At 38.9% G+C, this 23736-nt stretch overlaps 1 protein-coding gene across 3 annotated transcripts in view; it reads left to right on the top strand.

Annotated features, from left to right (window-relative positions):
• The window catches only part of MGAM (maltase-glucoamylase), a 200427-nt gene that overhangs the window by 119628 nt on the left and 57063 nt on the right, over positions 1-23736 (top strand). For all 3 annotated transcript variants that reach the window (XM_082400251.1, XM_082400252.1, XM_082400253.1), the window contains 13 exons: positions 1554-1680; positions 3757-3875; positions 11318-11438; positions 12436-12545; positions 13375-13526; positions 14137-14308; positions 16338-16437; positions 18615-18727; positions 19022-19147; positions 19949-20080; positions 20231-20347; positions 21549-21662; positions 22722-22806. In XM_082400251.1, the coding sequence (XP_082256377.1) occupies positions 1554-1680; positions 3757-3875; positions 11318-11438; positions 12436-12545; positions 13375-13526; positions 14137-14308; positions 16338-16437; positions 18615-18727; positions 19022-19147; positions 19949-20080; positions 20231-20347; positions 21549-21662; positions 22722-22806 (1588 nt within the window). The remainder of the gene's footprint in view (positions 1-1553; positions 1681-3756; positions 3876-11317; positions 11439-12435; positions 12546-13374; positions 13527-14136; positions 14309-16337; positions 16438-18614; positions 18728-19021; positions 19148-19948; positions 20081-20230; positions 20348-21548; positions 21663-22721; positions 22807-23736) is intronic.

Below are 23736 nucleotides of genomic sequence, written 5' to 3' on the forward strand. Positions count from 1 at the left end.
TAAACTTCTTGACAAAATATTCTTATCCCTAGCTAGGGTTCATAATGAGTCTAACATAGATAAATGTGTAATTTCTGTATTTTTTTTGAAATTAAAAATCCTCAAGGACCCCTTGGGGCTCCAAAGGCAGCACTGGTCAAGATGATCCATAAGGTCCCTTCAGTTCTAGAATTCTAGGTTAAATTTCACCGACTCTATCCAGATTATAATTTCTAAATACTATTGCCACTAAAAGGAGCCAGGACTCCGTAGAAATGTTTGATTTGAGATGAGGGGCAGGAAATGTGCAAAAGGAGCCTAGGTTATCATGTTAAACCAGCAAGCAGGGAAAGTACCAAAGAGTACCAAGAGCCAACTTGAAGAGACTGTCAATGGGTAGAGATGGGAAAATATGAGCGTTAATAATAATAATAATAATAATAATAATAATAATAATAATAATAATAACATCAATGGATTAATACAGATGAAGTGTGTTTAAACCTATGAGTTCATAAAGATATTGGACCAAAAAATCTCATTGATCCCCTTTGGAGGATGCTAGGGAAACTACTCCTTATTTTGAAAACCAGTAAATAAAGAGTCAAACGTTTATCCTGCCTTTCCTATACAAACTGTACCTTTATGAGACAAATGATAGATGAGGGGAAATTTCTTTCTATAGGAATATTTCATTTAATAAGTGAACAAAGAATGATAAAATTACAGTGTCACTGCATCACAACTCCTAATGAAATAATGGATCGAAGAAATGCTCGCCAATGGCTGTGAACATTTTTTTTGAAAAAAGGAGACTGCTAGATTTTATGTGTCTCTTGCTGGAAGATGTTGTACCATCTATGCAGCATTCATGCCAAAAAGAAACCAACCTGTATCTGTCAAAACTCTAGATCTAATAATTTATAGGAAATACAAGGATAGAGAAACATGTTGGCATGCATGGAGATGCAATCAACAAAATCCAGATTGTGGGCAGATCTACAGAACAAACCTTACTGGTTAAAAAAGACTTAACAGACATAAATCAGTCATATATAAATCTTACTTGTATCCTTATGAGAGTAGAACAAACAAGCTATAAAATACTTATCAGACAATGAGGGAAATTATTTTAAAATACTTTAATTTGATGATTAAAGAATTATTTAAAAAATATTTTAAGTGTGATAACAGTATTTTGCTTGGCTTTTGTGAAATTTCTTATTTTTAAAAAAATATGCTTAAATATTTTCAGATTAAAAGATATGAAATCTGAGATTTGCTTCAAAATAACCCAAGGTTAAGGAGAGACATGAATAAGAATAGACATAAGAAAAATAAAAGTTTTTATATTACCTTTAAAAAAGAAAAGAATAGACAGAATGAGATTGGCCACTTGATAATTTTTTTTTTTTTTTTTTTTGATAATTTTTTAATCTAGTTGATGGGTACCTGGGCATTTATTATGTTATTCATTCCTCTTATGTATACATTTGAGCTTTTCTGTTAAAAAAGTTTGCTAACCACATGTTAAATAAAACTCAAATCTAAAATTGTTTTGTCTTTCTTTGTAGATGGCAAGAAAGAAGTTGAAAAAGTTCACTACTTTGGAGCTTATGCTCAGTGTTCTTCTGCTTGGGGTGTTTATCATCACTATTCCTCTCTTTGTGCTTTCAGCCAGAGATTCTTTGGAATCAGAAGGTAACAAGGAACTCTGGTGTTCCCCCCTCCATATATTGCTCTTATCAGAGCAAACACCTCAGAAGTGGCAGGGAAGTGATGCTTTCATATTCACTGGTGTGAATGTGTGTGTGTGTGTGTGTGTGTGTGTACTATATGTGTGTGTTGGGGACCACCTGACTCAAAACTGTGACAGCACAATAGGTATTCATTGTAGGCCTAACTCTGACACTTTCATTTTCCAATTTAGCGCAGCGCAGGATTCCGCAACTGGCACTTGAAATATATTTGCTGAATTTCATTGAATAATTGTAATTTTGTTAACAATAGTAATCAACAATACCCTTATATGAAATGTAGTCAAATAAGTATATAATCAATTAAAGTACCTTAGGCCCAAGTTTGGTTATTTAAAAAAATAACAGCTACCAGAGTTTTTTTATTAAAAGTTTATTGAACTGTTTTATTTTAACAGAAGGGCTGGATTGTGCTGAGTTATCCATGATTTCTTATCTGGGCTTCAGCTAGGAGCAGCTTCCTAGGTGGGGCAGGTGAAGAGGGGCCAGTATGTTGCCAGAGGAAAACCTTTGCCCCCTCCCCCTACCTCATTCTCGGTCACGCCATTTCTACTTTTGTGGGAAGTTAGATTAAATAATCTCAAAGGTTGTTCAGTTCTTAAAATTCTCTGATCCTGAAAATGAAACTAAAACCCTTATGCGGAAACTGGCACAAATATAAAGTTCTATTACTCCACCACTTTTGAATTGGAAACCTTAGTGAAAAGAAAACTTATTAGAAGGCTCATTGTTTTGTCTTAATATTATTAGCTTATTGTAGAGTGCCCTAAAGAAATCTAACTTCCTTATGTTAGAATGCAATAAATGTGCCTTCTTTATTTTACTGATTTTTTAAAAAATTAATTAATTTATTTATTATTTTTGGCTGTATTGGGTCTTCGTTGCTGTGCGCGGGCTTTCTCTAGTTGTGGTGAGCGGGGGCTACTCTTCGCTGCGGTGCGTGGGCTTCTCATTGCGGTGGCTTCTCTTGTTGTGGAGCATGGGCTCTAGGTGTGCGAGCTTCAGTAGTTGTGGCACACGAGCTCAGTAGTTGTGGCTTGTGGGCTCTAGAGCACAGGCTCAGTAGTTGTGGTGCACGGGCTTAGTTGCTCCGCCGCATGTGGGATCTTCCCAGACCAGGGCTCGAACCCGTGTCCCCTGCATCGGCAGGTGGATTCTTAATCACTGCGCCACCAGGGAAGTCCTATTTAACTGATTTTTAAGTCTGAATCCATCAATCAACTGGCATAGATTCTAGCTGCCAGTTTCTAGTTTGGTGGCCTCCCTTTACATTTTTTGTCCTATGAGATTTTACATTTGTATAAGAACGCCATCACTCAGAAGTGTTCCTTGTCAAGGGATTGCCTGTTGACTGAGCAAGGAGAATTGAGGTTACTATGATTAGGGTAACATTCAAGAGAACAACATATACTGCACGTGATCTGTGTGCAAACATTTCGTGAACCAGCTGCCTGGGTGGAAGTACAGGACCAAAGCAGAGTGTACAGACTTCTCTGTAAAGGGCCATATACTTAATACTTCAGATTTTGTGGGCCATACGGTCTCTGTCCTAACTACCTAATTCTGCCTATAATAACAAAAGCAGCTATAGACAATACATAAAAAATCTGGGTGTGGCTGTGTGACAGCAATATTTTATTTACAAATCAGGCTGTGACCTGGTTTGGTCCACAGGACATAGTTTACCAACCCCTGGAGTAGAGAAGGTAGATTTGGAGCTCACTTTGGAAGGTGAGCTTCCAATCTAATGTTGGAGTCCAACTCCTTGCTCTTGTATGCACTGTCTCATAGGGGAGGGCCTTGCTGGTGGAAGGAGATGGTGCAGGTGTATGTAGAGTTAAATACAGTCAGCAAGAACAAAATGAGGCTTTATAAAGTGAATGTGTACATTTCAAGGTCATAGAGTGAAGCCCGGTCAGTAGTGGAGTCCATATAATTGGAGGTGTTGAGAACTATGGGGGTATCGAATGCCTGTGATATTAATTCTGTCATCTTATGTTTGCTTTTGGGATTATCCCAGGTCCTGGGATGACAGTTACTCCAGATCCTGGGAAAAGTACCACTCCTGGTCCTGCCAAGTGCCCAGTGGTAAATGAATTGGAGCGGATAAACTGCATCCCTGACCAGTCACCAACAAAGGTTTGAGTTACAGATCTTGTTTTCATTTAAGAGTTTATGCCATTGGATAAGGGTTTGTGTTCTTTTTTTTTTTTTTTTTCTGTTTGTAGCCCCCAGAGTTGTTTATTGTTTGCATTGCAATTATTGGTGGCTCAGGAAAAGAAATCCTGTATTCATGCTTATATGACAGCTCAGCCTTGGGAGAGGAAGAACTAGAAAATTTCCTTGTGTTGACAGATTCAGCAAATAAAAGTACATGCTGTCCATTTAGGTTTGAATTTCAGATAAACAATGAATAAATTTTTAGTATAATTATGTCCCGTGTAAGACTTGGGACTTACTTATACTAAAAGTATATTTGTCTTTTATCTGGCAACACTACTTGGTTACTAGTTCTCTCTGACTCTGTTTCTGACTCTGTTTCTTGCCCTCTCTCTCTTTTTTCCTTACACAATTCTAAAAGGTTATCTAGGATCTACAATAAAAAGTCATCCATAGGCATAAAACAGTATTTCAAATAAGGATAAAGTTTCAAGAGCCAAGTTTTGAAGGAAGAGGTAATAAATACCAGATTAAAGATAGTGCAGGCATCTGGGCATTTACTTTTGGGCAGTGTTTCCTGATCATCACCTGAAGTCCAGCTGAACATATGATTTAAAATGCATTGCACACACCATATCAGTCATGTTTCACGTTGAGAGTGAATAAAAACGAAATACAGCCTTCTGAGTGAAGTGCACTGACCTGAAATGGCAGATTTGTATCAGACACAGAAAGGATGCTTGCTGCATGCAATTCTTGGGCATGTGGCACTCTCACATTTATCTCTGTAGCCATCCTATTGTTCATGGGCTGGAATAATCTGTGATGTTCTTGAGAGTTACTATTTTGGTTTGTCTAAAGGTCCTAATACCAAAAGACATTTTATTTCTGCATTTTTTTTCTTTCATACTTCTGGAGGCTAGAAGTCCAAAATCAAGGTGTCATTAGGGTTGGTTCCTTTTGAGGGCTCTGAGGAAGAATCTGTTCCATGCCTTTGTCCTAGCTTCTGGTGACGGCCACAATCCTTGGCATTTCTTGGCTTGTAGCTACATTACTCCATTCTCTGCTTCCATCTTCACAAAGCATTCTCTGTGTGTGTCTGTGTTCAAATTTCCCATTTTTATAAGGACACAGGTCACGTTGGATTAAGGGCCCACCCAACTCCAGTATGATCACACCTTAACTAATCACATCTGCAACAATCCTATTTCCAAATAAGATCAAGTTCTGAGGTACTGAGGATTAGGGCTTCAACATATCTTTTCTGGGGACACAGTTCAGCCCATAACTTGGACAGAGTCACAGAATGTGAACTGTGGAAAGTGAGAATGGTTACACAATTTGAGCCACAAATTGGCACAATTGTGCCAATACTCACAATTTGAGTATTGACTGAAATAGCATAGATGCTGAGTCAGAGAGAACCAAGACGGCAAAGAAATAACAGATGAGAAATCAACCGTAGTGATAGACTGGGGTTTTGGGGAAGCTGGAAGTTAAGGCAGAAAAAAAGAACCAGAGCCAGATAAATAGCTTGGAGTAGAGAAAATGCCTGGGAACTGTAGTTAGGAGCAGAGTGATTGGACAAAACTAGTCAGGAAGCTCAGAGGCTGTGTTGAAGGCAAGAGAGAGCACCAATATGGTAAATAGTCAAGGATCAGGAAATCCCCAGGACAGGACAACACAATGAGAGCACAGAAGGGCGGCAGCCTGGGCAGCAAGCCTGCCAGCGCTGGGAGGAACCCCAGTGAGAGCCGTTCATCTTACCAAGACTGTTGCAGTATTCAGTCCCCTTCATCTGGCGTCTTACCCTGACGGAATGAATGTGACTTTCTCTTGGATTAATGAAGAGACATGCCTGCTTGGAGTAGGAAGAAATGTGTCTGAACAGAAAAGGTGGATTCAGATTTTGGAAGACCTTGCATTTCGGGTAGAGGAGGTTGGCTTTTTATGTGATACATAGCAGCTAGGAGCAGCCACTTAGGGCTGAACGAAATCACGAAATGGGAAACCAAGAAGAGAGAGAATAAAAGACAGAAATAAAGGAAAAAAGAAGATAGAAGAGAAAAAGAAAAAAAAGCACTTCAGTATGGGGCCAAATGTCATAAAGTTTGGTATTTTAGAGATAGGTTCAATAGGTAGAGGAGATATGCTAAGTAAATAAATAACTAGAATATAAAACAAAAATTTATAAGATATAAACAAAATACTGTGTGGATCACAAAGCAGAAGAGATTATTATCAAGGAGAAGGTGACAGTCTGGAATTAATGATAAGCAGGATTTTGACAGAGATGAGACGAATGGAAAGTGAATTCAGGATAGAGGAGACAATGCACACAAAGTGACAGAAGAGGAAATTGTGGGGCACATACATGACATATTGAATGGTCCCATATGGCCAAGATACAGGATCGGTGCCAGAGAGCATATAATGTTTAAGACTATAAGGTAGTTTGGAGCTTGATGATAGAGGACCATTAATTAATGTGTTGCTTTGCCAATAGGAATGGGAAGTCGTGGTCTAGATATGCTGTACCTAAACAGGATGTTTCCAGAAAGTTGATCCACACCCATTTACTTGCCCCTGTCATAGTGTGCTAGGAAACTACTTGCTCAGAAGCCCACCTGGAAGAATAATGCATCCTCAGTCTGTCCACTTTCCTGCAACAGCCCATCTTGTTATTGGCTACGTGAACTTCAAACGTCATTATTGCCTCAGTAATGCTTCTTTGGTTTTATAATAAGACCGTTTAATACTGTGGTATCAAGATTGTAGTTCAATAAACAACCTTTGCCTTTTTTCTAAATGTTATACCCAAGTGAATTAATCTATGACCTTCGCATTCATTCACTGGCCTGCTCCTCTTTAGCTCAGCCAGAAAGAAATACTCTGGGAGCACTTTCAGTGATCTGGTTTTTCATAGAAGGTATTTCTTAGGTATTTTGCTGTGTGTTTTAAGTATCCCGGGTGCCATATGCTGATCTAAAGTGTTGTTGAGAGGCTGATTCAATGGATAATGTTGTGTGTGTATATGTATATATATATATATATATATATATATATATATATATAATGTGTTTGTTGAAGGAAAGTATATGGCTATGTGGAGGAGGGGAGTGGGAAGAAATTATGAATATGACAGCAGGCTAGGCAGAATGTTTTACTGCTGAGGTCATTGCTATATCATTTTATCATTCCTCTCTAGTTCTCTCGTCTGGGATTAAAGAACTAAGAGTATAAATTTCCCTTCAGATGATTCTTTGTTGTAAATTCCATTGTTTCTTATCCCAGTGAAGGGAGGGAATCCTGTGTCTAAGACAGGACACGTAAAGGCTGTGGAGAGACACTGGACAGTACAGAAAGAACAGGATGGAGGGATACAGGGTTAGAGGAGCCAGCACCCAGACAGGATGGTTGGCAGGGCTGAATGAGCAAGGTCGACTGTGGTCTCATTCCCTCCAGTGGCAGGAGCTGGCTAATTCTGATTCACTCAGGCTGACTCTCACTGCACCTGGGACACTTCCTTTTCACCTGTTTGCATTTGTCCTTGCAACTTTGCTTTCTGTCTTTTATAAATGCTGCAGTTGCTGAGGTCCTGAATTTTTTTTTAATCTTAGTTATGCTGCTTCCTAATGACCTAATGATGCACATATTCTAAGGCATATGTAGTCTTATCAGTAAATTATTTTCAACTCACTCTGATTTGTACACATTTCTTGTTTGTGTTATTCTAGATTCTACTTCTTATTTTTATTATACATGCTGCAAGTATCTTCTGCTGTTATGAGGCTGTGTTCACCTATTTTATGCTGTCTTGATGAACTGATATTTTATATTTTAATGAAGTCAAGCTTATATATTCCTATATTACATCATATCTCAAGGAACAATGCCAGGAAGATTAAAAGCCTAAAGGCAAAAAAGAAAAAGTTTGACTTTAAGAAGAAAATAGAAGATCTAATATCATAATAATTAACTTATTTAGTTTAAATTTATTTCTATAAATTTTCTTGGATTTCTACTTACACAACATTATGTCAGAAAATAATGATAACTTGGCTTCATCCTTTTTAGTTTTACAAATTTTCTTTATTTTCTTGTCTTATTAGTCTTATAGTGTCAGGACCTCCAATATATATTTAATTATAAAACGTCATAGACATGGTCACCTACTCTTTTTTCTGATTTTAAAAGGAATGTTTCTAACATTTCACAGTTAGTGAGATGCATATTATAGGCTTTAGGTATCTACCCATTATCCAACTAAGGAACTTACTTTTTATTCCCAGTTTGCTAAGAATTTTATCATGAATAGGTGATTAATTTAAATGATTGTATTGTGTACTTCCTTTAATAAGTTATGAAAAATTATACAGTGGATTTTCTAATAGTAAAGAATCCCTGTGTTTCTGGAAGAAACACTACTCGCTTATTATTTATTTAATATGTTGCTGATTTCCATTGTTAAAATTGCATGCTCTTTTCTTTTAGGTTTTTGCATTCGTATTCATGGATAAAACTGGATTCTAGTTTTCCTTTTTCTCTCATGTCTGATTTTGATATAAAATATTTCCTTTTTTGTTTCTTCTCCTCTCTCTCTAAATGTTAAGAAGCATTGGGGGTTGGAGGAGAAAAGGACTCCAGTGGAGCAGAGCTTGACTAGGTCATAAGCAGTGTCTTCAGCATCTGATTTCTCACTATCTCTGAGTTCAATCCAGTCCTTCTCTTTGTGTTGGTGCAGGAGCCTGTATGTATCTATTATGTAAAAAGCAAAATATCTTTACTTTTTTGTCTACTTTATCTATCAATTACTGAGGGAGTTCTTTAAAAATATTGCATTAGGTACTTACTATCTTTTTCAATTTTACCTTGTGATTCTTTAAGGTTTTTCTGTAAATATTTTGAGTCTTTATTATCAGGTGTGTATCAGGTTTGAGATGTCATATCTTCCTGGTGAACTGAAGCTTTTGTCATCATGTAGTGACTCTGTGTCTCTCTAATAATTAATATTTACTTAAAGTCTATTTGTCAGCTATCACTATAGCTGTACTAACCTTTGGTAAGAATTCTTCTCACATAGCTGTTTTCCCGTTTTAGTGCTTTTGTCAGCTTAAATTTTGGGTGTGCTGCCTGTAAACAGCTTCAGTTGAATTTATTTCTGTAAATGTAATCTGATTATCCTTGTTTTTTAAATTAAGTATTTAAGCCATATGATAAATGACATGAAAAACTTTTTTCTATGGTCTCATTTTGTGTTTTTCCATTTGGTCTGTTTTTTATGTACTGCTCCCCACTCACGCCTACCCCCATATACATGTTTTCTTTCCTTATTTTTTGCATTGAGAATTTTTCCCCTTAGTTTTCCCCTCAATACTGTATTGGAAATTATACACTCTACATTATTTTGGCAGTTTCTCTTAAATTTTAATTCTCATGTTCAACTTCAAAGGCCATTTTGTTGTGTCTCAGGTTTGGGTTTAATTCTTTTTGGTTGCCTTCAGTCCTATTCATGTTGTCATTTTTTTATAGCTTCTCTCTACAACTCTTTTCTGAGGTTTCACCTACTCTTTACTCTCTTGTCTATTTGCCCCGCTCTCTGCTTCTCCCCACATTGCTCCTCATCACTGCTTGGCTCCGCTGCAGGGCCTGGGATTTCCAGGTGGCCAAGAGGCTGTTCACTTTTCATGCTGCTTTGGCCACTCTTTGATCTTTGCCCTTTCCAGTCCGGTGAAGAAGTTACTGAGCTCTGAGGAGCACGCAGAAGCCGTTCTGCTTAGCGCTCTTTCCAGCACCTTTCTCTTTTCCGGTTATACTGAAGTTTCCTCTGAGTGGGTTTTGAAAAGAAAAAACAAAAACTGCTGATCGGTTGAGTTCACAGTGAAGCCTGATTCCATAACAATAGAAACCACACAGATGGACACTGTTTTTAGATCCTTAATATTGGTTATTAGCAAAAAAATTAGCATTTGATTAAATCTAATTGTTCATATAGCTAAGCAATTTTTTTTTGTCTTACGTTTGTAAAGCATTGCCATATCCTCCTAAAAATATGCTCAGCAGATACTCAACCCAGACTATAGAAAAAAAGAAGCGGATAACAAGAGAACTAAGTTTTGGTCCTTGTCTTCTCAATAGCTAAGTGACCTTTGGCAGATCACTTCACCCCTGTGAACTTTTACCTCTGTGGCCTGAGGTTCTTCATCTGTAAAATAATATAGCAGGGTATGTTAGTTATCTATTGCTGTGTAACAAATTATCCCGAAACTTAATGGCTTAACACAACAAACATTATTTTCTCACAGTTTCTATGGTCAGAAATCTGGCCTTGGTGTATCTGGGTGCTTTTGGCTCATAGGCTTCCAGAAGACTGCAATCAAGGTGTCTTCTGGGACTGAGGGATGATCCTTTTCAAGCTTGTGTATTGTGATTATTAGCAGAATTCAGCTGCTCAAGGATTATTGGGCTGAGGAGACCTCAGTTCCTTGCTGGAGACCTCCCTCAGCTCCTCACCTTGTGGGTCATCCTGCAGTCCAGCACCTCACTTCTCGCAGAGTGAGAGCTCCAACAGAGCAGTGAAAGGGAGGGAGCAAGCAAGACAGGAGACACTCTGTAATCTAATCTTGGAAGCCACAACCCATAATTTTTGCTATAGTATTTTATTAGTTACACTCAAGAGGAGTGGTTTCCTTGTACTTTTTTTGTATTTAACCTGATTGCTTCTTCCAAATTAGTTATATGAGAAAGAAATTGTATCCATTTTAGTCTCCATGTGATTCAGTCATTAATTGTAGTAAAAGGCAGGTACCTTTCTTAAGTAAGAATCAGAATCTATTTGGGTTTCAAGGAACAATTACTTACTGCCTTGGGAGGAGTTAAGAGACTATATATACACACATATATATACACACACACACGTATGTATATACTATGTATATATGTATAATATATATGCATATATGTCACCTATACTAAATATACCCATTTGTAATATACACATTTAAAAGTCAAAGCAAAATTGCCTTGATTTCAAAGCTTCTGAATAAAGTTAATTGCAAAGTTTTTTTTAAAGCCCAAAGCCAATGTCAGTGAAGCTCCATTTGTCATTTTGGGTTACAGGTGATATAACTATATAGTAGTTTAGAATATTTAAATAAACTTACCAGGTTTATTGTGATGACAGGTAGAGAATGCATTGTGATCATATACTGTTATATGATAACAACAACAAGGAAGGATGTTGGCCAGAAAAGTGAGTTTTGAGTGCAAGCACTGCATTGACTGGGATACAGCACAATTTCTTTAAATATCAGGTCCCTTACTTGTAAAACAAGACTCATGAGACCGCATGCTCAAATTAAATTTATCAATGATAGTGTTCTACACATAGTGGAGTTACTCTAACTAATCTCTTATTTCAGGCCACGTGTGACCAGCGTGGGTGCTGCTGGAAACCTCAGGGAACCATAAGTGTGCCCTGGTGCTACTATTCTAAGAGTCATGGCTATCAAGTGGAGGGCAACCTTGTGAACACAAATGCAGGTAAGCCAGACTCAGCCTTGAGGAAGGAGCTCCAGATCCTCTGCAGGTTGGCTCTGTACACTGCAGAAGAGAGCTGTAGCAGCAGGCGGGGTGTTACTCTGTACGGCTACCACAGCGTGTGACAGGAGGTGGGCACTGCCCTTGAGCAAGGACTAGAGTCTATTTTGGCATCAAGGAAAAATATCACTCTCTGTCTTGGGAGTTGGGAGACATGTCCTATTCCTGACTCTGTCTTTATGTACCTTTGTAACCTTGTCCAAACATTGTAACTTCTTTATTCCCCAAGTTTCTAACTTTTAAAGAGAGGGATTTGAACTCAGTAACCTCTGAGACTACTAACAACTCTAATATAATGTAATTTTAACGATATGGAAACAATTCCAATTTTACCAATGTTTTGTGAAAGTTAGCTAGCCAGTGTCAGTGTTCATGGACTAAACATCCCCCCTTCTTTCTCCCACCTCAAAATGCAGACATAATAATGAACATGCTGGGGATACTTAGGGAGGCTCTTAGCATAAAGGAAGAGGCATGCTCCTCTTCCAGGGCCTCTTGGCCTGATGGGCTTTTCTAATAAGGTCTCGACTCTCACCTGGCTTGTCACATAACTGGGGAGATGGCATCAGTGCATACGATCACCTGTGGCGTAACATGAAGATAACTGAGAAGGAATAATGGATGTGAACACCTTGAGGGCTCAGAATATAAAGGGTATATGAGTGATGGATGGGCTGGTGTAACGAGAGTTAGGCCTTTGAGGGATGTTTCCATTCAGATTTTGGAGAAGAGAGGCATGGTTTTTGAATAAGGCAATGACAATACCTAGCTTCAGAATCTGGCCGAAGGCAGTATGTGTGTATGATGAGGTGCACATCTGTGTCTCCTCTTCTTATGGGAAGTAAAGGCTTTTCGCCAGCCCCTTTGACATAAAGCTTAATTGTATGTGGCTGTTTGTGAATTTACCAGCTATGAAAACTCTTTACCCCCTTCACATTAGGATTCACAGCCCAGTTGAAAAGGTTGCCTTCTCCATCTCTTTTTGGAAATGATGTCAACAATGTCCTTCTCACAGCGGAATACCAGACGTCTAACCGTTTCCACTTTAAGGTTGTAGTTTGTTTCTTTTTTTCTTTTTTTCATATTCTTTTCCATTATAGTTTATTACAAGATACTGAATATAATTTCCTATGCTCTACAGTAGGCCCTTGTTGTTTATCTATTTTATATACGGTAGTTTTTATCTGCTAATCCCAAACTCCCAATTCATCCCTCCCTACCCCCCTTTCCCCTTTGGTAACCCTAATTTTGTTTTCTGTGTCTGTGTGTCTTTCAGTTTTGTGAATAAGTTCATTTGTATCATATTTTAGATTCCACATATAAGTGATAGCATATGATATTTGTTTATTTAAAATTTTTTTGGAGAAGTTCTTGTTCCCAACCTGATGACTGCAGTTACTACAAAGGAGAAAAATTTGCTGATGGAGGTATTTTTCTCTACTGTCATTATTCTTACTTAGCATGTGTATGTTGAAAGCATCTTAGCAGGTGTATGTTGAAAGCCTTCCTTCAGTGTGATAACTTCCTAAATGTATATTATAGAGTTCACTGGTGAGCTTTGGCTTTCATTTATTTTCCCTTTGTACCATGTGAAATGATATAGGGAAGGAAAAAAAGAATTATCACAACTTTGAAAATTCTAGAGATAGTTTATGTCTGCAGACTTGTAGTATATATTTCTACCTAAAAGCTAACTTATGTCCAAGTGTTAAACAGCTGAATTTGGTGACATAATTTCAGACATAATGTCATTTGCTGCACAGGTTCCTGTACCAGGAGCACAGATGTTGGGAAACGCTGGTGTTGGTAGGTGTGCTTCTATTTTAGAAAAACAGAGACATTTTCATTTTGACTATCTTTCCCTAATCTCTCTGGACAGTTAACTGACCAAAACCAGGACAGATACGAAGTGCCCCATGAACATGTGCAACCCTTCAAAGGAAATGCTGCTTCTTCCTTGACCTATAAAGTTGAGATCTCCAAACAGCCATTTAGCATCAAAGTGATCAGAACGAGCAACAATCATGTTCTGTAAGTTTTGCAAACCTATCTGGAGATTTGAGTATGAAGGTTGTGGGGGAGGGAGGTTTGCAAGCCTGGAAAAGGATGCATTTCTACAATATTCCTGAGGGCTGTGAGCCCACTGTTGGTGACCAGACTCTCCACCTCCAAATGTGTACTTTTTTCTGCCTTCCTTCCTCTTCCTCCCTTCCTCCTCTTCCTCCTCCTCCTCCTCTTTTATTACTAAGCATTTATTGTAGGCCAGGCACTGGGCTGTGTCCTTTTTCTCTTTCTTCCTTCCATTTGGTCATTTTTCCTCCTTATTTTCCCTTTTTTCCCTCCATCCATCTAACACCTATCCAGCAGTAACTCTCTATGGAGCATCTACTATAATGTATGACTAATATTCTGGTCATGTGATAGAGAGTCAAGGGGACAAATCTAAGAAATGTGCCGAATGGTACCTGCCCTCAGGAAATCCTGATCTCTTGATGTCCATGGAAAAATGTCACAGGAGGGCAAATGAGGCCGATTAAACAGGGAGTATTGAGTCTCTGAGATACAAGAACAATTTTCTAAGCAGTTGCATCCCCTCCACTCCACTTGCCCACCCATCCCTGTGTTTTCCACCCATGTCTAGGTTTGACTCCAGCATCGGGCCCCTGCTGTTTGCTGATCAGTTCCTGCAGCTCTCCATCCGACTGCCTAGTGCTAACGTGTATGGTCTGGGAGAACACGTGCACCAGCAGTACCGGCACGATATGAATTGGAAGACCTGGCCCATATTTGCCAGGGACACAGTCCCAAAAGGGGTAACCTTTCAGGATGGGCCCCTTTCCACTGAATACCATAGCCTCTTTCATGAAGGTCACTCCTAGCAGTACAGTATAACAGTTAAGAGTCAGGTGCTCCGGTGAGGCTATCTGGGTCTGAATTCTGGCACTGCTACTCACCAGTTTTGTGGTTCTGGGCATGTTTCCTCTCTGTGTCTTTAGTTCCCCATCTATGAAATGGGGGTAATATACTTACTTCATAGGGTTGTGATGGGAATTAAATGAATTGATACATGTAGAGTCTCTAGAAGAGTGTCTGCCACATCGAAAATTCTCAATAAATACCAAGTATTTTTCATCACATTTTCATTTTGAACTAACTAGTTGTGGAGAAAACTAATACTCATTCTGCACAATATGCTGGTTATGGTTACCATATTTTAGGTTGACCTTTACACATCACCAACTTACCAGGTTTGTCAGCAAAATAGGATAAAATATCAGCTAAAATTCTGTATTAATCATTCTTTGTGTGAAGAATGTTTGGGGCAGTGAAAGAATAGAAGGAGTAGAGTTTCGTTGTTATTATTTTATTTTGTTTTTTCTCTCTTGGTTTTGTTTTGACTGCTAAAACTCAAAGCAGAGGCATTTTCTAGACTCAGCAATACTACATTCAGGTCTTGTTCAGCAACTTTCCCAATTAAGCAGAACTAGTGGCTGGATGAAAGGAAATTAGAGGAATAACTTATTAAGTGAATTTTAAAATATATTATCTCTATTTACCAAAAGGACTCTGAGAAAAATGAGTCTAATTTATTCCATTTAACAGACAAGGAAACTGAGGTTTAGAAAAGCCAAATGAATAGCCCAATGTAAAAAAAAAAAAAGTTCATAAGGAACAGAGATAGGATCTAATCCCTGGCCCACGCTCCTCACCATACCATAGGCCTATCAGAAAAACAGGAAAGGTGTTGGGTCCAAGCAGCTCATCTGGGATATGGCTGGTGATGCTTGTTCAATAAGGAGCCTTAGATCCTTGCTGCTTGAAGTGTACAGTATGGGCACCACCACGTGACAAATTTGGGCTCTCAGCTCCCTCTTCCATCTACTAAATTAGACCCCACACTGAAAGGAGGTTCCTTTGTAATTTGTATGCACACCAAATTTTGAGATATGCTGTCCCAGAGCAGTGATTCTCAAACATGATTATACATTGGCATCACCCGGGGAAATTGAACAAACTATCAATGTCTGCTTCTATTCCCAGAGATTCTGTTTTAATTGGGGTGGGATGCAGCCCAGGTTGAAAACTACTGTTCTAAAGTCTAGAAGACCAGCTCAAGTTCTAATGTATGCTGTTGTAAAGACTATAAGACCATATATCTTAAGTAGAGCTCCATCTAGTTGCAAATTAGAAAGGTGCATGATTTATATTAGGGCTCGATGGAGTTTTTGCAGATGAGGTTAGGTCAAGACTCTTTGAGTCAAGGTCACGCCTCTTTGAGAGAAAAGCTCTTTTTTTGAAAAAAAATTTTTATTGGAGTATAGTTGCTTTACACTGTTGCGTTAGTTTCAGGTATACGGCAAAGTGATTCAGTTATACATATATTCATTCTTTTCTCATGTAGATTATCACAGAATATTGAGTAGAGTTCTCTGTGCTATACAGTAGGTCCTTTTTTAGTTATCTGTCTTATATAGTTCACCCCAAGCTCCTGATTTATCCCTACCCCCAACGTGTCCCCTTTGGTAACCATAAGTTTGTTTTTGATATCCATAGAGAAGCGCTTTTTTGAACTACAGTTTCAAACCTGTTCTCCCACATCCTAACATATCACAAGTTCTCACATTTCTATTAGATAAATGGTCATAGCTGGCTCATTCTATATGAAAATGCTAATTCACTTGATTAACATCAACCAAGTGTAGACCTTACATTAAAAATTTGTGTCTTCTTTGACATGAGTTCCTTGTCAATTCCTCACATGATTAACGTCGATTTCCTAAGCTATTTCTGGCCATGTGGGGTTTATTTGTAAATTTTTGGTTTTAAATTATCTTTCTGCAGGATGGAACTAACTTGTATGGTGCACAGACATTCTTCCTATGCCTTGAAGATGCTAGTGGATTGTCCTTTGGAGTGTTTCTGATGAACAGCAATGCCATGGGTAAAAGACTAAAGGAATATTCATACACAAGGATGATTTTCAGTCCCTTTCTTACAGCATTATGATAAAGGAATGGCACCCTTTAGGAATGGCTGAGCCGTAGCTTGGGGCCTTATATGTTCTCTGACTGTGCCATTCATACTTCATTACCTGTTGACTCATGGTAGCCATGAGTAGAGTTTTCTCTCTTAGCTTACGATTTTCTTGAATCTGGTTGCCTCTGTTGGAATATTTACTATTATAGTGTTAAAACAGCTAACCCTTTCCTACAGTCTATTCTAAGGCCGTTTCTACCAATTTGTTCTTCTCCTTCCTCAGACTTTCATCCAGTACAGAGGTTAATAAAAGCTCTGGTAAGAAACAGGTAATTGCTCTAATAGCAGGGTGTAACCAAGGAACTACAACTGAGGTGTGAATGTTACATCGAGACCTCCAAGGGTAGCAAGGTAAAGTGGAGCGTGAGGGTCAGGCAGAGTACAGTTAGATTGTTTAAGACCAAATGGTATAATATCATAGGATTCCAGGAAGTACCTTGCTTCCTTATCTTTGAAGGTTTTAGATCAGATCAGTGATTCTCAACTGTTTTTCTGCTTGCACCAGTAACAACCAATCCCAGGGCAATGAATCAATCCCTACAGGGAAAGAGGAGTTCTGTCAGAATCTCCCAAGGTTGATGGTCAGCACAGGATATTGATCCCCACCCTCTTCTCAACTGGGACTTGATGGACTAGATCAGTACTCCTTAAAGCGTGACCCATGGAGTGTTCAAAGACTGTTTCAGGTCTACAGTAAGATGAATATAAAATTAAGAGGAAACATTGCTGTAGCATCCAAGTACATGTATGAAACTTTTTCTAATAATTCATTTTCATGTTATTTTACAAAAGTATCAGTTTGCAAAGAACTGGAAATTTAGAAAATAAAGATCTGATCCTTTACCACAGATTGTTTGAGAATCACTCTAAGTGATCGAAGATGATTCTAAGGTACCTGATAGTCAAAGAATAGACTGAGATAATACAAGGATTGTACAGTTTCAGGTGGCTGAAAGGAACCAGAAAACAATCTGTTTCAGGCTTAGAGGGAAAAGTCACAGAATCTTAGATACTCCGTGTGAGTTGTTCTTATGCCTGAAGAGTACATTTTAGTCGATCTTGAGACCTTTTATCCCTAATGCAAATCAAGGCTATGGGGAGACTTCATCTCTGAAAATTGCATTTGGGGCTTAGAGGGATTTTGAATTTATAGTATCATCTCTGACATCTTTTTAGTTTGGCTCTTGCTTGATGTGAGATCTGCTGAGGCTGGTACCTCCGTGTGTCTAGCCAGGTTATGTTCCTGCAATAATGATGGGATATGGGGTGGGAACAGCATATTCTGTAGTTGTGAATGGCAGAGAAGAAAATTTTTTTCTCTGTCCTCTTAGGTTTGGTATTTGAGGGCCTGTGAATCAATCTGACAAAAGACAGGTTAGCAAGAGAAAAAACTAGGTTTATTTACGTGTGCAACCTGCATATACACAAGAGTGCTCAGTGAGTAGCTCAAAGGAGTGGTTAGAATTTGGGACTTACAAACCATCCTAATAGGGGAAGAAATGTACTTAGGATGAAACAAATGGCTTCTTAGAAGGGGTGAGAGGGATAAAGGGCATTTAATGGAACAACAGATGACGTTTTGGAAAGATCAGTGAGCCCTTAGGAGGATAGTGGGGGCTGGGTATTCTTGTGTGCTGCCGATTTATTGTCTCAAAGGAGATTAGTTTTGCTCCAGGGCAGGGGGTTTATGACAACTGAGTTCGTATGGGAGGCTCTGCTTTTAGGTGGATAAGGGATTTCAGAAACTCAAACGTTTTCAGCTTACAACCATTTTTATGCCGCAATGGCTTATTCTGGACCACTTCCTGAAACTGGTTGCTTTTTCATGAAATCCTGACACAGCAGTTAAGACACTGCAGTCACCAGTTATGGAAATCTGTCACAGAACAAATGCTTTGGCCTTTCTTGTGCTGTGAGGTTGGACTTTGATTGTCAGAGTTTGTCCCTTTTTATACAAAAACTGAGGCATTAGGATCACTTCATTAGTGTTCAGATGACTGGTGATCCTCTGGTCTAAAGCTTTGTAATTATTACTCTAGAATAAATTCTAATGTTTATTTGCTTCATTTTTAATCTTTCAAGAGGTTTCCCTCCAGCCCACGCCAGCTGTCACTTACCGCACCACTGGGGGCATTCTCGACTTCTACGTGTTCTTGGGAAACACTCCAGAGCAAGTGGTTCAAGAGTATCAAGAGGTAAATTTATAATGTTATGGTTGTGACTGAGGAAATTGTAAATAAGAGCAAAGAAATGTAAATTTAATATGCAAGTGTGACTCACAAACATATGCTATTATAAGTAGCTATTATAAATGTGCTATTACAAATTGATCCAAACCTTAATGATTTATTAAAGGGGCTAGCATTCTAATATTAAGGAAATAGTGTGTTGGAAAGTGGGGTATGTTTTGTGCCCCCAAACTAATGCGTAGAAAAAGTTTTGTTAAAAATAGAGTATTTGCTAACTTTCATTTCACATCATTCTTTCAGCTCATTGGACGGCCAGCCCTACCCTCATACTGGGCACTTGGGTTTCATCTCAGTCGTTATGACTATGGAACCCTGGGTAACATGAAAGAAGTCATGGAGAGAAACCGTGCTGCACAGCTGCCTTACGTAAGTAAGGCAGCAAAAAATCCTCCAAAAATAAAAGAATTTTCTTGGGGAATAAGAACAATTGTTTATACTCTCTCCTCCTGAGTTTTTTTTAAAAATATACAACAAAAATATTTTTATATATTCAGAATGCTGGACTTTTTTGTTGGGCCAACCATTCCTTGAAGGAACTGGTTTTCTTATACTTACTGTATTGATGACATTCTACACAGTGCATTCTTATTTGTATTCTCAAGGCATTTCTTTCCCTAGTTTAAGGGAACAAAAGAATACAGTTTATACATGTAATAAAATATTTTTATGATTTAAGTGGCTAAATTTGAATGTGTCTATTATATAATGAGTAGCGAGGTCTTACAAGAGATGCAAAGAGAAACGCCCAGTAGTCTCTGGAATAATCCTCTTCTCTCCCTTACCCCACTCCCTTGGAGGCAGACGCTTAGGTCTTGGAGCAAGAGTCAATTTCATTCTGGGTTCCACTATTTTCATACAAGTAAAATTAGGAAAGAGCAAATGCCAAAGAAGGCTTTAAGTGGAAGAGAAGCAACAATACAAAATGTGGTGCAGTCAAATGCGGGAGAAGTGGGAGAGCCAGTCCCTTCTCTCCTTTATCTTGTGGATGACATAGCATTTAGGTAATGGATATGTTTTGATAGCCTTAGTGATATTTTTTGTAACTGTTGTGGTTTGTTTGTTAGATTGGTTTTCAATGCCGGAGCGCCAGGCAACAAGGTAGGGTGATGCAGCTAATCTGATTCCAGGGGTGGGCTCATAAATTGTGGACGTTGTGTATTCTTTCAGGACGTTCAGCATGCTGATATTGATTATATGCATGAGAGGAAGGACTTCACTTATGATCCAGTAAATTTTAAGGGCTTCCCTGAGTTTGTTAAAGAGTTACACAGTAACGGACAAAAATTGGTCATCATTATGGTATGTGCTATCCTCTTATTCCCCCACATCAGGTCCTTGCTCTTCCTTGTCATTACGCCCCCTCCCCCTCCCTCATCCCTCAATCCCCAGTTCCCTTTCAGTGGTTCTAGCTCAAAGCTAGGACCCTCAATGTATTTTTCCCTTTCTTAGGATCCAGCCATCTCCAACAACTCTTCCCCAAGTAATCCCTATGGCCCGTATGACAGGGGTTCAGATATGAAGATATGGGTGAATGCTTCAGATGGAGTGACTCCACTCACTGGGGAGGTATCTTAATGGGGAAGTCGGGGCTGGTGGAGGGGCTGTGGCAGTGTGTGTGTGTGTGTCTGTAATTGTTTTGTTTTACATTTTCAGGTGCCTTATATATGCTGGGGATCAACTTGCCCTTGTCCTTTCATCCTCAAATACCTACCAGTCATCCCAGTTCTTACATTCCCTTCACAGCAAAGTCCCTTTAAACAATAGACTTAGATACTGAATGTCCACCTCCTCACCTCACCCCCCATTCACTTTTTTTTTTTAATTTATTCATTTTATTTATTTATGTTTGGCTACATTGGGTCTTCGTTGCTGTGTGCGGGCTTTCTCTAGTTGCGGTGAGCGTGGGCTACTCTTTGTTGCAGTACATGGGCTTCTCGTTGCTGTGGCTTCTCTTGTCGCAGAGCATGGGCTCTAGGCGCACGGGCTTCAGTAGTTGTGGCAGGCAGGCTCAGTAGTTGTGGTACACAGGCTTAGTTGCTCCGCGGCATGTGAGATCTTCTTGGACCAGGGCTTGAACCCATGTCCCCTGCATTGGCAGGCGGATTCTTAACCACTGAGCCACAAGGGAAGTACCCCCCATTCACTCTTCAGCTGACTGCAGTCTACTTTCCTCCCCCGTCACTCCACTGATGCTGCTTTGGCACCAGTTACCTCCTAACTGGCAAATCCAATGAAACTATTTCATTCCTCTACTTACTCAGTTTTTCTGTTATTTGGCAAGTTTGACTAGTTCTTTCTCAAACTTATTTGTCCTTGTTTTCCATGAAGGTGTTATCTGCTGATTCACTTTTAACACCTCTGCTGACCCAAGTGCCTAGTGTCTGAGAAGAAGTGGATAGGAAGAGAATAGAGAAGAGTAATTGATGGTTAGAACCCATAACTTGTCATGGGTCAGTTGAAATTATACAGTACTCTCCCTCATTTACCATTCCTAGGATTGGGAGTAGAGAAAGTGTGAGGGAAGGGTGAGGCAGAGTTGAAGATTAGCAAAGACTTAACCATTTTTTTGAAATAAGTTTTTTCTCAAGTGACTATTTGACTCCTCCTATTTATTCTAAATATTTAAAGCACTTTACATTCCTAATTGAAAAGGACCTGTGCCTGGGCACCTCTGTTGCCATGATCATATTAGGAATTTCTTTGTACTCTGTTTTACTCTGTATTCATTTAACTTCCTTTGATCAATATTTTTCTTTTCCTCCTGCAGGTCTGGCCTGGAAAAACTGTGTTTCCCGATTACACCGACCCCAAGTGTACTGCTTGGTGGGCAAATGAATGTGAGCTTTTCCACAATCAAGTAGAATTTGATGGAATCTGGATTGTGAGTTCTTAACATTTTGATTACTAGGCGGCTAACATTCAGACTGTGTATCTCTATATCATCGAGTCATGGAGCACAGGGGGAAGAGGAAGAGAGGAAAGCAAGTATGGCAATAATTCTAGTTATTCTCTCTCTTACTATTCAAATAATCTTACCAAAACATGTAGCTTAGACTTCAAAATCAGATTGTTAGAAGTGGAAGGAAGTAAACTGAGATATCTGTTTTTTCCGAGCCTAGCTCTCCTTTTACAAATGAATGAGCTGAAGTAAAAATAGGTCATATACTCCTTACGTTGTCACAAAGTACACAAACTGTTCAATTGTCACTTCAGGGCTCTTTCACTTGGATGTGTTGGATAAACTGATCAGAGCCAAAGTACTCAAGTGAGCGACAGAACTGTGGCTGCAGAAAGGACAAATGTCTCACATGATGTCAAATGAAAGCAAATGCAAAGCCTCAGGGGTCCAGCACAATTTACAGAGCTCTGGAGTTGAACTTTTTTCTATTTATAAGAGAAAGGTAGAAAATGCAAACAATACAAAGAGCTAAACAGATGAGAGCTAAAGTGATATCAGCCAAAGACATCTACCATCAATATTTCAGTATGCATCTTTCCAGAGCCCTCACTTGCACAGCTGTGGGTACATGCTTGTTCTCTCACTCTCTCTGCATATGTTTGCATTATATATGTATATGCATTTATATGTGTGTGTATTCATAGCTATATTTAAATATTTAAAGAATGTATAAGTTGATATACATGGGACCATATAAATTGAAATATTTTTCACCTAGTATTTTTGGAAATTCTTCATTTTCAATGATTATATACATATATCATTCTGAAGGGATTTTAAGAAGCTTCTCCACAAAGCCTTCAATGGGTAGAGAAGACAGGACAGGAACATCTATTTCTCTCCTTAACATAAGAACCTCGTTAAAAAAAGAAATATCTAGAATCATTTCTCTGAGTCCTCAAAAAAAAAGAAAGACACCATCAGTACAACATACGAGGACATGTTACTTTTTCTTAATAGTCTTTGTTCTTTGTCTTCTAGGATATGAATGAAGTCTCCAACTTCGTGGATGGTTCAGTTTCAGGATGTTCCACAAGCAATCTAAATTATCCCCCATTCACTCCCAGTAAGTGCTGGTTGGTTTGATTAAAGTGGCAATGCATATCTGGTATTTTAAATTCATAAGGATAGATATGAATAACCTGGCAAGGGATTTTTTACATAAATTGCATAAGGGAAGGAAAATGTGGGTACTGTATAAAGAAAACTAGGAAAGAAAATCAAAACACTCTGTGCTTTCCTAAATGAGGCGTAAATTGAAAAGGGGCAATCAACCTAGTCCTACCTACATCTGAGCTGTTTCTGTTCCAGAGAAGATATGGTGCAGAAGCCAGAGGTTAGTGGTTAGTTCATTTTCCTCTCAAGTGTGTACCCAGATAGGTTAGGGCTAACCAGAGAGAGACCAGGTAACCAGGTTAGGTCTTCATATGAAGGTCAAGTGTGGTGATGTCAAGACAGTGAAGAACAGATTTGGACCATAAAATGAAAGGAAGCCAGAACCCATGGCTTGGTGGGGGTGGGGGGGGGGCGGGTCAACATCAGAGTCAGTGAATATGATGCTAGTGAGTTCTGATTGAACTTTGAACAACACTGTATCCCAGGGTGTGGCCCTGGAATCACAGCATTTATTGTAGTTTGAAGAAATCTAGAGGCTCACAGACAAATTGTATCTTGATTAAGAAAAGAATGAGCTGCTAGAATTACAGCATCTTATGAAAACTTCCAGTCTGATGGAAAAATAGGAAATTAGGGCAGATGGGTCAGCATCAAATGCTGAGAGACTCAGATGGGAGGCTTCATTCTTTGGTGGTAGAAATTATTTAAGTTTTAGAGGGAAACATGACAGTCAAATGGTTTTGGAAATATTGACCTGGCATTAATGTGTGCTTCTAATATGAATTAGAAGATCAATAGATCAGAGTTAAATAAGCCATTAAGAAAATGATTGCAGGGCTTCCCTGGTGGCGCAGTGGTTGAGAATCTGCCTGCCAATGCA

The sequence above is a fragment of the Balaenoptera borealis genome, assembly GCF_965194805.1.
Source record: "Balaenoptera borealis genome assembly, chromosome: 7".
NCBI lineage: Eukaryota > Metazoa > Chordata > Mammalia > Artiodactyla > Balaenopteridae > Balaenoptera > Balaenoptera borealis.